Source organism: Nycticebus coucang, chromosome X, assembly GCF_027406575.1.
Source record: "Nycticebus coucang isolate mNycCou1 chromosome X, mNycCou1.pri, whole genome shotgun sequence".
In the NCBI taxonomy this organism is placed as follows: domain Eukaryota; kingdom Metazoa; phylum Chordata; class Mammalia; order Primates; family Lorisidae; genus Nycticebus; species Nycticebus coucang.
This window is the reverse complement of record NC_069804.1, coordinates 9,513,769-9,527,304: the sequence shown is the minus strand read 5'-3', so window position 1 is coordinate 9,527,304 and position 13,536 is coordinate 9,513,769. Positions and strand designations below refer to the sequence as shown.

General features: G+C 39.5%; 1 protein-coding gene across 6 annotated transcripts in view; it reads left to right on the top strand.

Annotated features, from left to right (window-relative positions):
* Positions 1-13,536, top strand: part of ARHGAP6 (Rho GTPase activating protein 6) — a 496,950-nt gene that overhangs the window by 465,546 nt on the left and 17,868 nt on the right. For all 6 annotated transcript variants that reach the window (XM_053580492.1, XM_053580493.1, XM_053580495.1 and 3 more), the window contains 2 exons: positions 373-552; positions 12,562-12,659. In XM_053580492.1, coding sequence (XP_053436467.1) covers positions 373-552; positions 12,562-12,659 — 278 coding nt within the window. The remainder of the gene's footprint in view (positions 1-372; positions 553-12,561; positions 12,660-13,536) is intronic.

Genomic DNA, 13,536 nt, shown 5'->3' with positions numbered 1-13,536 from the left:
AAAATATTAATAATCCATGAAGAATACCTAGCATATGTTAGGGGCTGAGTGGATGGATCAATGGAGAGACTATGGCTTGATGGATGAAGGCATGGATAGAAATCAGTATTTCTTAAGTACAAACGGGATAGAAATTTTATATAGCAGCTGTCTCACAGCAAACTACTTGAAGTTGTCATTTTTTTCCTCAAGATGCTATTGAGATGATCACTGAGTTCTGAGCTTCAGTCCATGAACTAAAGGAAAATGATGATGTTCCTCATGGATTCTGACAGAGTTGCAGGGGGGAAAAAAAAGGTTTCTATTGATTATTGAACCACCCTGCATTTTGAAGAACAAACATAACAGTCCTTGTGTTCTCTTTTCCTATAGGTCACTGGGAATAAAATGACATCTCTAAACTTGGCCACCATATTCGGACCCAACCTTCTGCACAAGCAGAAGTCATCAGACAAAGAATTCTCCGTGCAGAGTTCGGCCCGGGCTGAGGAGAGCACAGCCATCATAGCTGTGGTGCAGAAGATGATTGAAAATTATGAAGCCTTGTTCATGGTAGGTGGCCCTTCTGTGGCAGGACGTCTCAGTAAGCCACCTGTTGGGTACCTCCAGTTCACTACCTTCTGGTTTGCAGTGCTGGTCACTGACTGAATTCATTAGAAGCCAGGCAGTTTCAATGAGAATCGAAAGTTTCCTAACTACGATATCACTAAAGTTTGTGATTCCACGTTTTAACAAACATACTTGGATTATCAATTTCATTTTGTGGTTCTCTAAACAAAAATCACAGTTTGGGGTCATTTAATTATTTATAAAGCAGTGTCCTTGCTCAAAATATTGATAAAACCCTTCATTTGAGAATTCTGTATTTTCATAGGCATCCTCAGTGATGGCACCTCCTCCGAGGTCAATCTTAACATTTCGGTTTCTGCATTAAGCTTTACCTGGTCTTCCCATGTCCTTCCCATGCCAATTCCTTGCCTCATAGACTCCATTACTGTTCTTACTGATGTTTATCTGACTCAACATTTTGTATGGTCATTTATGACCATTTCCCCCAGTAGATTATAAATGTACTTAAAACAAGGGCTGTTCCCTTGTTATCTCCCCTCTATCCTCTGAGCACTTTGGAAGGCTGTCCATCTGGCAAGCACTCAATAAATATTTTTTGATTTGTATTGAATTACCAGTTCCTGTTTTCCTTCGTAAAACTGCATCGCTTGCTCAAACTTCCCTTGAACAGTAGAACTGATGCCAGCTCCCTTCTATTTCTGTTCACTGCTCAGATTGCATGTCAGAATTTACAGGGGCTTTCTCAACACTTCTTCTCCCATTTCTTTTGTCAATTTGTAAACACCGTAAGGCCTACCTATTCCTCTAGAGTTTTTTGTGGGTTCTTCAACCAAGAATGCCAGTTTTCTGTTTTGAATCCTTTTAATAGTTTGGCGACACTTTTTAAATGCCTTGCATTCGATTTATCTCCATGCCTCTCTTATACCTTTTTTTTTTTGGTATATTTGCAAGCCAGGAGTTTAGGATATTTGCCCTCTCTGTCTTACACCTATGTGATGGTGACCAAGTAATTTAATAGTCATTAAGCATAGATTTTAGCTTCTGTGGAGGGGGCAAAATAAAAAATATATTCTAATTCCCAGAGTGCTTACCAGAATCATTTGATATATGAAAGTATTCTGCAAACTGTATGCAAGTGTTAATTAATGATTATATTAGTCGGATAACATGAGCTGCCTCAAATCTCAGTATTTGAACACAGCAGATATAAATATCTCTTTGAAATAAGGTTTAATCTGATGTTTGGTAGACAGCCTTCCAGATGTTTGGTGCTTTGGGTGATTTAAGAACTCCAGCTCCTTGCATCTTGAGACTCTGCGATTTCCTAGGATTTTACATGTAACCCCAGAAAGGGCATCCATCAAAGCCACTCAAATCCTATTGGCTAGAGCTTATCCACAAGCCAGGCTTAACTTCAGCGGAGGCTGGGAAACGTATTGTGGTTGGATGTTCAAGACAAAGAGAAAACGGACCTCAGTAAAAACTTCTACTGAGGTAGAAGAATGTCCTGTTTCTCTTTGTGTCTGTGAAGCACTGTTCCTGTGTTAACACACGATAAGCTCTAAATAAATGTTGAATTCACCATTGACTTTATAAATTTCACCCTTCAGCCAAAGGCTCATAATTAATTATATAATTGGATGAATCAAACGTTTGAACTTTTCAACATTTTCATCAAGTTTTAAGTCATAGGTCATCTTGCTAAGTATCCTTGGTGTTACTTCATGTTCTCTGGATTTTTTTTAACAAAATAATACTTATCAATCCTAATTCTATTATCTAAATTCTGTATTCAAAACCAAGTTCTCCTTATGTGAAACTTCAAAGAATCAAGTGTTTCTTTTCAACCCAGAGACTAACAAAACTCTTCCTGGCTTTTTTTTTTTTTTTTTTTGAGACAGAGTCTCACTGTGTTGCCCTCAGTAGAGTACCATGGTGTCACAGCTCACAGCAATCTCCAGCTCTTGGGCTTAGGTGATTCTTTTGCCTCAGCCTCCAGAGTAGCTGGGACTAAAGGCACCTGTCAGAGCGCCCGGCTATTTTTTTGTTGCAGTTTGGCCGAGGCTGGGTTTGAACCCGCCACCCTCAGTTTATGGGGCCACCGTGTCATAGGTGCCGCCCACCGTGTCATAGGTGCTGCCCAACATAGTCATTCTTAATCTCTTTAGATAAATTATGGGAGTTACAGATTGAGAAAAACTATAGTAGAGTAGGAGGAGAAGGGGGACAAAGACCCCAGTGCTGAGTCCATTAAAAATAAAACTGGCTCTGGAACCAGAGAACTTTACCTTAGTCCCATCTCTGCTGTACATTGGCCACATGACCTCATCTTCTTAGATTTCTGTTTCTTTACTTATCAAAAGACTAGGTTTGAGCGAATGGTATCCAAGATCTCTTATGGTTCTAAAAATCTGCTTGGTTCTACGCCGTGGCACTTCACTTCCTTTAGTTTTATAAAGCACAGAAGAAAATTAATCTCATCACATTTTAGATTTTCTTGGCATATTTGCCATTTCAGAATCTATTATAGTTACACCAAAGCTGATGGTTGGTCGACAAAGCTGGTCTATGTGGATGGACAAAAATGTAATCATGTATATAGCTATTTTACTTTGTTTTGTTTTTCTTTTTAAAGAAGGTTTCAGAATTATTATAATTCCAAACAAGGAAGAATGAAGCTAGACAGGACCTGATTGTTAAAAGTAGTTAGCAATTGTGCAGTTTCACAGTCCTTGGAAGGGTTTACGAGCTTGGAAAGGGAGCTGTCACTTCTATTGGCATTAGAAAGGAAGACTTGTTAGGAAAGATGGCCATGAGCTTGTCCTTGAAGACAGAACAGACCTGGAGGCAGTAATTCTAAGGAAGAACTGATGGATGGGATATAGAAACCCACAGAGGCCTGGCAGGGACCCAGAATTTGTTCTGAGTGTTCTAATGTCCTTCATTTCCTGATGCTGAGAATGCCTCTCCCAAGTGACCAGTATCTGAGTTAATGGGAAATGGCAGAAAAGAGCTTGGCTTGGTCTCATAATACAGAAGAGGCAACTAGACTCAGAGACTGACACATGACTCAAGGGTCTGGCTAGGACAGTCTTTTGCATTGGTTGTTTTCTTTGTAGGCACTGTTTTGGAAATCCTAGAGCTGGAAATAGATCATGATAACAGGTATCATAACCGCTCTGTGGAAAGACTGAGGCAGCACATCATAACTGGGCCTCAAGTCTGAGCATGCAGCAGAGTTACAAGGAAACTTGTTAGACATGCAGATTCCTCGGTGGCACTGCAGACAATCAGATGGAGCACCCTTGGGATTCAACCCAGGAATCTGTATTTCCTAATGAACAGCTCCAGGTTGTTCTGGCAGTTTCCTAACCACACCTTGAAAAACCGTATCTTGGGAAACACCAAAATGGTGTAAAGACCATGAGATTTGGAATGAGCTACCAAAATTCAAATCCCCGCTCTGTCACTTATTTGCTATGGGTTCTTCAGGCCACACTTAAATTCCCTAAGCCTTCATTTTCCTGTTGTAAAAAAATAAGATGAAAAAGACCTATTTCACAGTATTGTTTTGAGAATTAGAAAGGACATTTTAAAGACATGATTGGCATATTCTAGGCACTAAAAAAAAAATAGTGCTGCTGTTATTACATTAAAGTGATAAGGTGCCTGCCTTATCAAAGCACATTCAGCTGTCACCTTGGAAATCTAGCCCACTCTGACCACTGTGTATAATAATGCTGTCACACATCCATACTCCTAGGTCCTTACTTCGCTCTTCTTTTTGTCCCATAACATTTATCACCTTTGAACTTATTATATAATTTACTTGTTTATCATGCTTGTTGAAACTTAATAGAATGCCAACCTTATGAAAGCAGAGATTTTTGTTTGTTCTGTTCACTGACATTCACACCACCTGAAAAGTATGTGGCATAAGAAGGGTACTCAGTGATTATAGCAACTCTATTGCTAAAAAAGAATGGATTTTGTTTGTTTATTTGGTTTTGGTACAGTGCCCATACCTCCTAGATTCTCTTACCTTTAAATCATGACCCTCTATTTCTGATATCAACAGCTATTTAAAAACTGGCTAACAAAAAATGATGCTCTCTGGTGGCACTGGAAATAAAAGGTAAAATTCATGAACATTTAGAAATGTCATTGGTATTATCCTAAGCAGAAAGTACTCACTGACTAAATTATTGACACACTAATTATACTGAAAGTTGTTACTTCTGCAACTAATATTGGGAATCTCAGAGAAAATTCATCTTGCTCTTAGAGCTAATAAGAGTTTCAGAGCAGAGGGGAAAGAACTGTCAGCTCATTCTAAGCTGCTGTTACATGATTCTTAATAGGGCTTTTTCAGAGAGGGGCAAGGATGACAAGGCACCACCCTTGCAGGCTGATGACAAGTCTGGAGTGCAGCGGAGACGTGGGAAAGCCAGCGCATTCCCACCCCTCGGGGTCGTCAGCCTGAGCTGGGGACCAGCTCAGCACACGTGGGAAATTTCAAATGAGCACTACTGGGAGCAAGGGTCAGAGGCAGCAAGGAGGATTCCAGGCTCAGAAGCCAAGATTTGCTCTTTGTTTTCTTTATTCCTCAATGCAAATTGCATTTTCGTCAAGCATCTTTGCGTGCCAAGTCAGGAGTCAAGCAATCGTGCAGGTCATCAGACCGGAAAGCACCTCCCCCATATATCTAGGTAGTTAGACGTGGTTTCCATTTCCTTTTCCATATAGCAAAAGTACCCCTGTTTATGTGTCGTGGGTTGGGCTGGTCATTACGTACCCAGGCTGGAAACTGCTCACCGTGTCCCTGTCTGTAGAGACAGGACACATGTGTGCTAGGTGTCATATACAGGTGGAAGAGAGCAAAAGCTTTTTACATCGGAGCCTTTTCCACCCCCCTCTAACCCGTCGCCATGGAGCAAAGACTGCTAATTTTTCTTCATCTTCCTTACTTGAATCATCCCCTAACATAGTTCTGTGGATCATGGGTCCTTCCACTGTACTTGTTCACTAATGTGCTCCAGTTGCCAAAACATGCTGCCTGGCATGTCTCAGACACTTGAGAAATATCTATCAAATTTAATGCATCTTGACCCTCCAGTGCATCCAGATCCCTTTAAATTATTACACCACCTGTCACAACAGAGCCACACGAGAGGTTCTTGGCTGGGCCTGCCCTTGCTTGAGCTTTTGCTCCCATAAACAGCCAAAGTGATTTCTTTTAGTGTGTTTGTTAACTATCAAATGTCATCATGATTTCCACTGATATTTACTTTTGCTGAGTTTTAAATGCCAAAGCATCCTTCTTAGTCAAGTGCAAAGTGGCAGATTGGTGTGGAACACTCAGCAGTAAGCATAGTAGGGCAGGGTCCTGGGAGTTGCTCTTTGTGGAGGCCTTAATGGTTTGTTATGGTGGCTTAGTAAAAGGAGAGAACTCATACCATTTTTCCCCTCTCAGTGGTTTATGGAATAAACTACCTCATGGCAATTACACCCTAGGCAATCATTCAAGGTTTCATTTTAAATTTGATAGCATAGATTTTAATTGTGACAGTTTTATTCCTTCATATGTGTAGTGTTTACATTTTTTTCTCTGAAGCAGGAGAGTCCAAAGTTCTTTTGATTTTTGGAATAGCATTATGCTTTGAAGGAACTCATTAAAATCTAAGGAGTTGAGTCTCTAGATAAACACAACCATAAATGGTACCCTTAGAAAATATCTAGAATTACTAAGTAACTGACTAAAACCCAGTACAGATTTTGATGTGAAACAATGAATTGTTAAGTGAAGAATCGCTTTGGGCCAGATTTTGTTTCTTCTTTTTAACACGCAGAATTGGTTGATTTTTTAAAAACTAATATGTCTTTCACTATCTTGCTTCTTAGTTCCCACTTTGCTATGTACAAAAGCAGAAAAAGAAAATAGTGTTTAATTATTGAGTCCTACTTTTCAACATTTAGAGTTTTTGTATTGATAAGAAAACTAGCTTAAGAACTTTGGAAAATTCTGATGATCCTCAGCTGGGAAAGGAAACGTATTTTCCCCTCCAGAAATGAATATCAATAATATTTGCTACAGCGTGATGTTGTTACCACTGAAAAGCAGAGAGAAACATCTAGACAAGGACAGTATAAAGAAGTATACATCATGCAGACCATAATCCAGTGTGATTTTGTACATATTAGCCATTTCAGCAACATTCACTGAACATTCATTGGGTAGAAAACACCACCCGAGCTTGTGTTCTGGAAAAGCATAAAATTGAGTGAGTGGGTGAGGGTCATGGAAGTGCAGGTAGGAGCTTTCAGAGAGAAAAAAGTAGGAGGGCAAATTTGGAGGAGGAAAATGGGAGATTATTGAGGAAGCATTTGACTGGCAAGGAGAATAATTAACTGCATGTGGCTTCAGACACAGCATTTGTTATCTCACATAGTAAGAAGCCTAGAGGACCACCGTTTTAGCAGTTCACTTTGCTCTCTCTGCCATCTTCAGCTGTAAAATGACTGCACTTGTTACCAGCATCTCTTAGCAGGCATCCATCATTTTTTTTTAATTTTAAGATTAAAATAATAGTACAAATGTTTAGATTACACTGGTTTCTTTTCTAAGGCAGAGTTCAAGTTGTAATTGAGCCCCCGACCCAGGGGATACACCATACAACCCTACATTGTGCACCTTAGGTGAGAACTTGCCAATCAGTCTCTCCTCCCCTTTCTCCTTTCCCTCCTCCCCACTCCCCTTCACTTGAATATACTTGTGTTTTTCTTTCACATGGTCATGTAGTTGTTTATATATTGGTTTCGTAAGAGTATCAGGTACATTGGATACTTGCTTTTTCATTCTTGTGATACTTTACTAAGAAGAATGTGTTTCAGCTCCAGCCAAATAAACACAAAAGATGTAAAGTCTCCATCTTTATTTATTTATTTATTTAGAGAGAGAGAGATGTAAAACATATACCACAGTTTGTCAATCTGTTCATGAGTTGATGGGCACTTGGGTTGCTTCCATGTCTTGGCAAGTGTGGATTGAGCTCTTGCAAATATCATTGCATCAAGTGATGTCATTTCCTTTTATGCCCTTCTTTTCAGTGTGGAGGAGAACCCTTTCCAAAAGCTCCTAAAAGGCATGTCCTTAAGGTACCCTGGCCAGAAATGATACACATGATCTTTCCCTAGCTGTGAGAGAAGCTAGCTTACAGAAAACTAAAACCTTAGGGGCCTGTATCAGTTCCAGGTGGATGAGTAAGATAATCCCTGCCTTCAGGAAATGACTTTGCAATCATGTGACTAGCAGGAAGACTTGAGGTCTGGCAAAAGAGAAAGAACCAAAAGAGGAAGGCCACACAGAGTCTGGCTTCAAGACTATTGCAGTTGGGCAGCGCCTGTGGCTCAAGGAGTAGGGCTCTGGTCCCATATGCCGGAGGTGGCAGGTTCAAACCCAGCCCCGGCCAAAAACCACAAAAAAAAAAAAAAAAAGACTATTGCAGTTAAGGGGCCAAGAGGTCATAGGCTTTAACTCCAGAAATTCAAGGGAGGTTGGAAGCAGAGAAACATCCCATAATGTAGTTATCTGCAAGCAAAAGAAGAGCGTGATGCTCGCCTGTGGGCGAGTAGAGAAGAAATCTACCTGTAAGATTTACAGAGTGGGAACAGAATCCTAAAGAAGGTGACTCGTGTGTCCAAGTTTATGTTAATTATAAGCAGCAGAGCCAAAACTGGACTTCAGGGGCTATTGACACCATCAGATATTTTTTGATGGCATCCTAATTCCAGAAAATGTATGCACAAGCGCTTGGTCTGCCTGGGTATTTCTCTGTTGCATACTTTAAGCTGCTGTTTCCTATCAGTTTATGCACTTGACTTTTATTTCTCCACTAAGTACCTAAACTAATAGAAAAATGAATGCCAATCCAATTGAACTGAACCAGTAATTTGAAATTTTTATTAAATGAGAGGAAATAAAATGTAAAACTATAGCCAAAGATTAAAGGAATTATAAGAAGACAGCCTTGAATACTTTTGTATGAACATTAAAAAATCAATTCCAGGCATCATTTCAAATTCTTACCTCATGTTCCCACTGGCCCCAATTTTATGAACCATTCCTTTAGTTAAAGGAAACTATGGTTTAATCATAAAAATTTGTGAAGCTGCCTTAAGTCATTTTATAATAAAATGGATTATAAATTAATTAATTTAATAAATGAATTAGTTGCACTGTAGTCAGTTTTGTATAAAACATAAGAAAGTATTATCTGCCCTTCCTGTAAAATATGGATCTACATTTTTAAACTGTATCTTTTTATTTATTTGTAAATAGTGTCTCTAAGCCAAAATGGTATCATTTTGTTAAGTGTGTGTTGTTTTTAAAAAGAAGCTATAGATAGATTTATAGCCATAACCCTTTCTATTTGCATTTGTTACCAAGTCAGATTCACATATGCTACATAAAGTAAACTTGATAATTATAATTGCTTAGAAGTCAAGCCTAGTCAAATGGCTAAAAACTGAATTACAGACTAGCTTAGTGAAAATTTATGGAAAGTTAGTTTTAAAATAATTACACTTTCTGTACCTAATCTAGTAATGCAACCAAGTTGATAACTTATCATTAGACATACCATATTCACTGAAAGAATTAATATTGTGATGCTTGGGCATGCACTCCAACTGTTTATTCTTCAGTGGGAATGGATTGGTGCTTGGAGCAAAAATTTTATTACATGTGTAAGCATAGCAAATTTTAAATTAAACTAACTGGATGAAAATGTAAGTACTTTTCCTAATTTGCTCATGGAAGTTTCTTTTAAAGAAGAGGTCAAGATGTACAGTTTGAGGCTATGTTATTTCTTGCTTTGTTGTTCATTTTTTTAAAAATAACGAACTCTCTCTTCTCACTTTCACTCTTTATTGTATTTTTAGAAATTGATATAAAATCACATGTCTGTAGGGTAATGATGTTTGAAAAAAAACAGTAGAAATGATCAGTCTTTTATTTGATTTACTCAATAAAGTAAGAGAATAGACTTGCTCAGCCTTGACCCAAAAGTCATGCACTTTTCTCTTTTCTTTCTATTTCCATTTCTAGGACATTGCATTTGGTATACAGCTTTAAATACCATCTATACATTTCTCCCAGATTTCTGTCCAACTCAGCCCTCTGCTCTGAAATCCAGATCCTTATTCCCAACTACCTACTAGATATCTCCTTCATGTGGATGCCTCCCAGACCCCTCAACATTATCATATTAAAGCCACACTCCTAAACTTGACCCCAGCCTTCCTTTTCCTCTTGTAGTTTCTCCAAGCCAGTCAATGGCAATCCCATCTTTTGCGCTGCTTAGGTCCCAAACATTGAAGTCATTTTTTCCTCTCTCTCTCCCCCTCTCCCTTGCTTTCTCTCTTCATTCAATAAATTAGCAAATGTTGTCATCCCTGTCTTTACTATCTCCAAGATACATATATTTCCTGTCATCTCACCATCCTGGTTCAGCACCCATCAGCTCTCATCTAGATAGATCAGCAGCCCCTATCTGCTCTTTCTGCTATATCCTTGGCTTCTCTGCAATCTACTCTTACCTCAGCAGCAAGAATGGTGACAATTCATGTTAGCCATCTGCTCATAATCTCCAGTGGCTCCCCACCCAATTCAAGTAAGAGCAGAAGTCTTTTTTTTCTTTAATTTTTATTTATTTATTTATTGTTGGGGATTCACTGAGGGTACAATAAGCCAGGTTACACTGATTGCAATTGTTAGGTAAAGTCCCTCTTGCAATCATGTCTTGCCCCCATAAAGTGTGACACACACCAAGGGAGCAGAAGTCTTATTATGATCCGTAAGACTCCAATTATCCATAGAACGCCGATGACATCTATCCCAGGATCCATGACCCCTTCTTGTCACTCTCTGCCCCCCCCCCCCCCGCACTGGCCTCCTTGCTGTTCCTGACTCACGATCTTTATCATTGACTTGTTTTTCCTTTCCATCTGCCTGGAATGATTTTCTCCAATTACTTCACCAGTGTCAGTTATCTGCTTAAATGTCAGCTTCTCTGGGACCTGATCATGCTATTTAAAATTGCAGTGCCCCTCCCCGCAGCATCTCCCATAACCCTTATGTACTTCGCTTCTTTCTCTGTTTTTCTTGTATATTTGTTTAATGTCTGTCTTCCCACATTCATTTCCAGCTCCATGAGGACAGTAGTTCTTCTCTCTCATAAGTCTCAAGGATATTCTCATGGCTTTTCATTGCCTTGAAGGAGCCACATGTCTCTTGTTCCAGCAATTATGGTGGCCAGGAATGAATCAATAAGATTCATATAATATATAATATATAAATTCATATAATCAATATAAGAAGATTTTGAGCTTGTGTGACTAGAGTTTAGCAGTGCCATTAAAGAAGATTCAGGATAAAGGAGAAGGAACAGATTTTCAGAGAGTACATTTTCTTGCTTCTTATCCCTGGTTTTATTAATAAAATAGACTTAGAGTGCACACTTCAACCTCGAGGTAAGGGTTGGGGAGCAGTTGGTTTTCCAGAGGGAAGCTGGAGTGCAACTGTTATAAGAAGAAGGAAATCTGTTGTAATGGCCAACAGATGACCACTATAAAGAGATAGATTGGGCTCAAACTTGGGTCCCTGCAGTTGGATGGGAAGAGGGAGGAAAGAAGTAACAGAGATGAAACCAAATAGGCCTTTGCTTCTGAATGGGAAGGAGGACACAGAGAGGCTTGAATATAATAAGATTTTGAGCTTCTGTGACTTGAGTTTGGCAATGTCATTAAGGAAGATTCAGGATAAAGGAGAAGGAACAGATTTTCAGAGAGTACATTTTCTTGTTTCTTATCCCTGGTTTTATTAATAAAATTGTTTCCAGCTTCTCAGAGCTCAGTAACCACACAGTTCTACAAGAGGCAAGAGGCAAATTCTTCCACAAGCCTCTTATTCTCAGAAGACTTGTCCCTGCAGTTTTAAAAAGTCTTCTCTCTGAGCCCAAGTGTGAGAGAACGAGACTAAAAATTTATTTTCTCTCAACAGTTTGAGTTCCTTTGGTTGAGCTATCAGCTTCTATGGAATAGGAAACCGTCAGTCAGATCCAGATCCTATAGTCTCTCATAGAACATTTCCTCATGGATGACTTAGGGTTGCAAAGCCATCTTAGACAATATACTGTGGAGTAGTCTTAGAGAAACATGTTGTGCTCATCTACAGAACTCTAGTGGATGTCCGTGCAATTATGAAGTGGGAATCATTTAATTGTTGGTGGCCCAGGGTATAACAAAGTGATGTGTGCAAATGAAGTAGCCAGCATTTTTTTAAGGGTTTACTATTGACCAAGTGCTGTTCTAAAGTCTCAACATTGAAGGAGTCATTTAATTGCCACAACTCTTTGTGCTTAATACTATTGTTATTCCCATTTCACAGTTGAATAAACTAAGACATAGAAGGGGTTCTGGCTCTGTACTTTGTCCAAGGTCCCACAGCTTGTAAGTGGTGGAGCTGGGATTCAAACATAAGCAGTCTGGTTCTTAAGAAACCAATCAGATGTTCCAGAACTGCCCAAGACAGTCATCATTTATGCTCATTGTCTTGGCATAATTATAAATATAAACTCTAAAATGCATCCCCACTTGGTCAGTAAATTATGGACACCATTCCTCTTAACCACAATATTTTGCATATTCAAAGCCAAGAAAATCTACCTGGGCAACAAGGGCATCCAAGGGGTTAGGTTGTGTCTCCAGCATATAAAGGGTGACATTTTGGATTGAATATGACTATTTGGTAATCATCCAGTTTGTCCTAAGAATTAAAGCAGCTGCGTCATTTGGCGTAGGTTTGGTTTTAACCATGCTACTCTCTTACTACTTTTAAGGCTCTGTTTCACACAATGGTAAAGTTGCCAATTACCATATTTTTGCTTGTTTCTGGGATGGTTTGATTTATGCCTCAACATGTGGCTCCTCCAGGTTCCCCCGGATCTCCAGAACGAAGTGCTCATCAGCCTCTTGGAGACCGACCCTGATGTTGTGGACTATTTACTCAGAAGAAAGGCTTCCCAATCATCGTGAGTATGCCAGCTTTCCGTCTTCTAAAACCACATTCGGGATTTCTATTTCCATTTCTGAAGAATTAGAAAAATTTACGTAACTCCATGCAGGATGACCTGAAGTGGAATTTTGGCAACTTTCCGACAACTCTGATCAGTCCACCTAATCAGAAAATGCTTCAGTCTTACCAGTCCACTTGCTGAATTAGAAATAAGATTTTTCTATTTTATTTTCAGCTTTCTGTAGCCTCTGGTTTTTGTTTTCTTTTCTTTTTTTTACTGTGTTTGCTGGGGGAGGGGGAGAAGCAATAAATCACTGGCAAGAAGCTCAGAGGCTAGAAGGCACAGCAGTGACTCTGCTCCTAGCCTCCTGACAACTGCGCTTCAGGGCCCCAAGGCTGCACCTGGGGCGCATGCAGCTTTACCAGCAGGGTGGCCATTAACAAACCACTAGACAGGCCTTGGCCAAGACCTACGTGCCCATTTGAAATTACAGGTGGTCCCCTTCTTGGCTCTCCCATTCCTTATAGCTAGTATTCTGCTGGTAAAAATGCACACAGGTGTCCACATGAAAAGAGGAAAATGCACATCATGCTCCAGGCTACTGCTTGCTGCCATTTTTCCCCCCAAAGGAGGAGCCCTGAATCTTTGCATTAGTCAGAGTTTATGGTTAACCCCAACCTTTGCTACAGAGGCACAGTGTACAGGGGAACCGAGCATTTGGCAAAGCCAGTTAAGGAAATAAAATAATATTGCATCATTAACCAAAAGAAACACCACCACCATGACACCAAACCTTAAATTTGTGACAAGAAAAGTTGTTGCTGTTGTCTTATAAAATTATCATTTGTGTTATACTGTTGATCTACTGAATTTCAACAATTCTGAGACACAT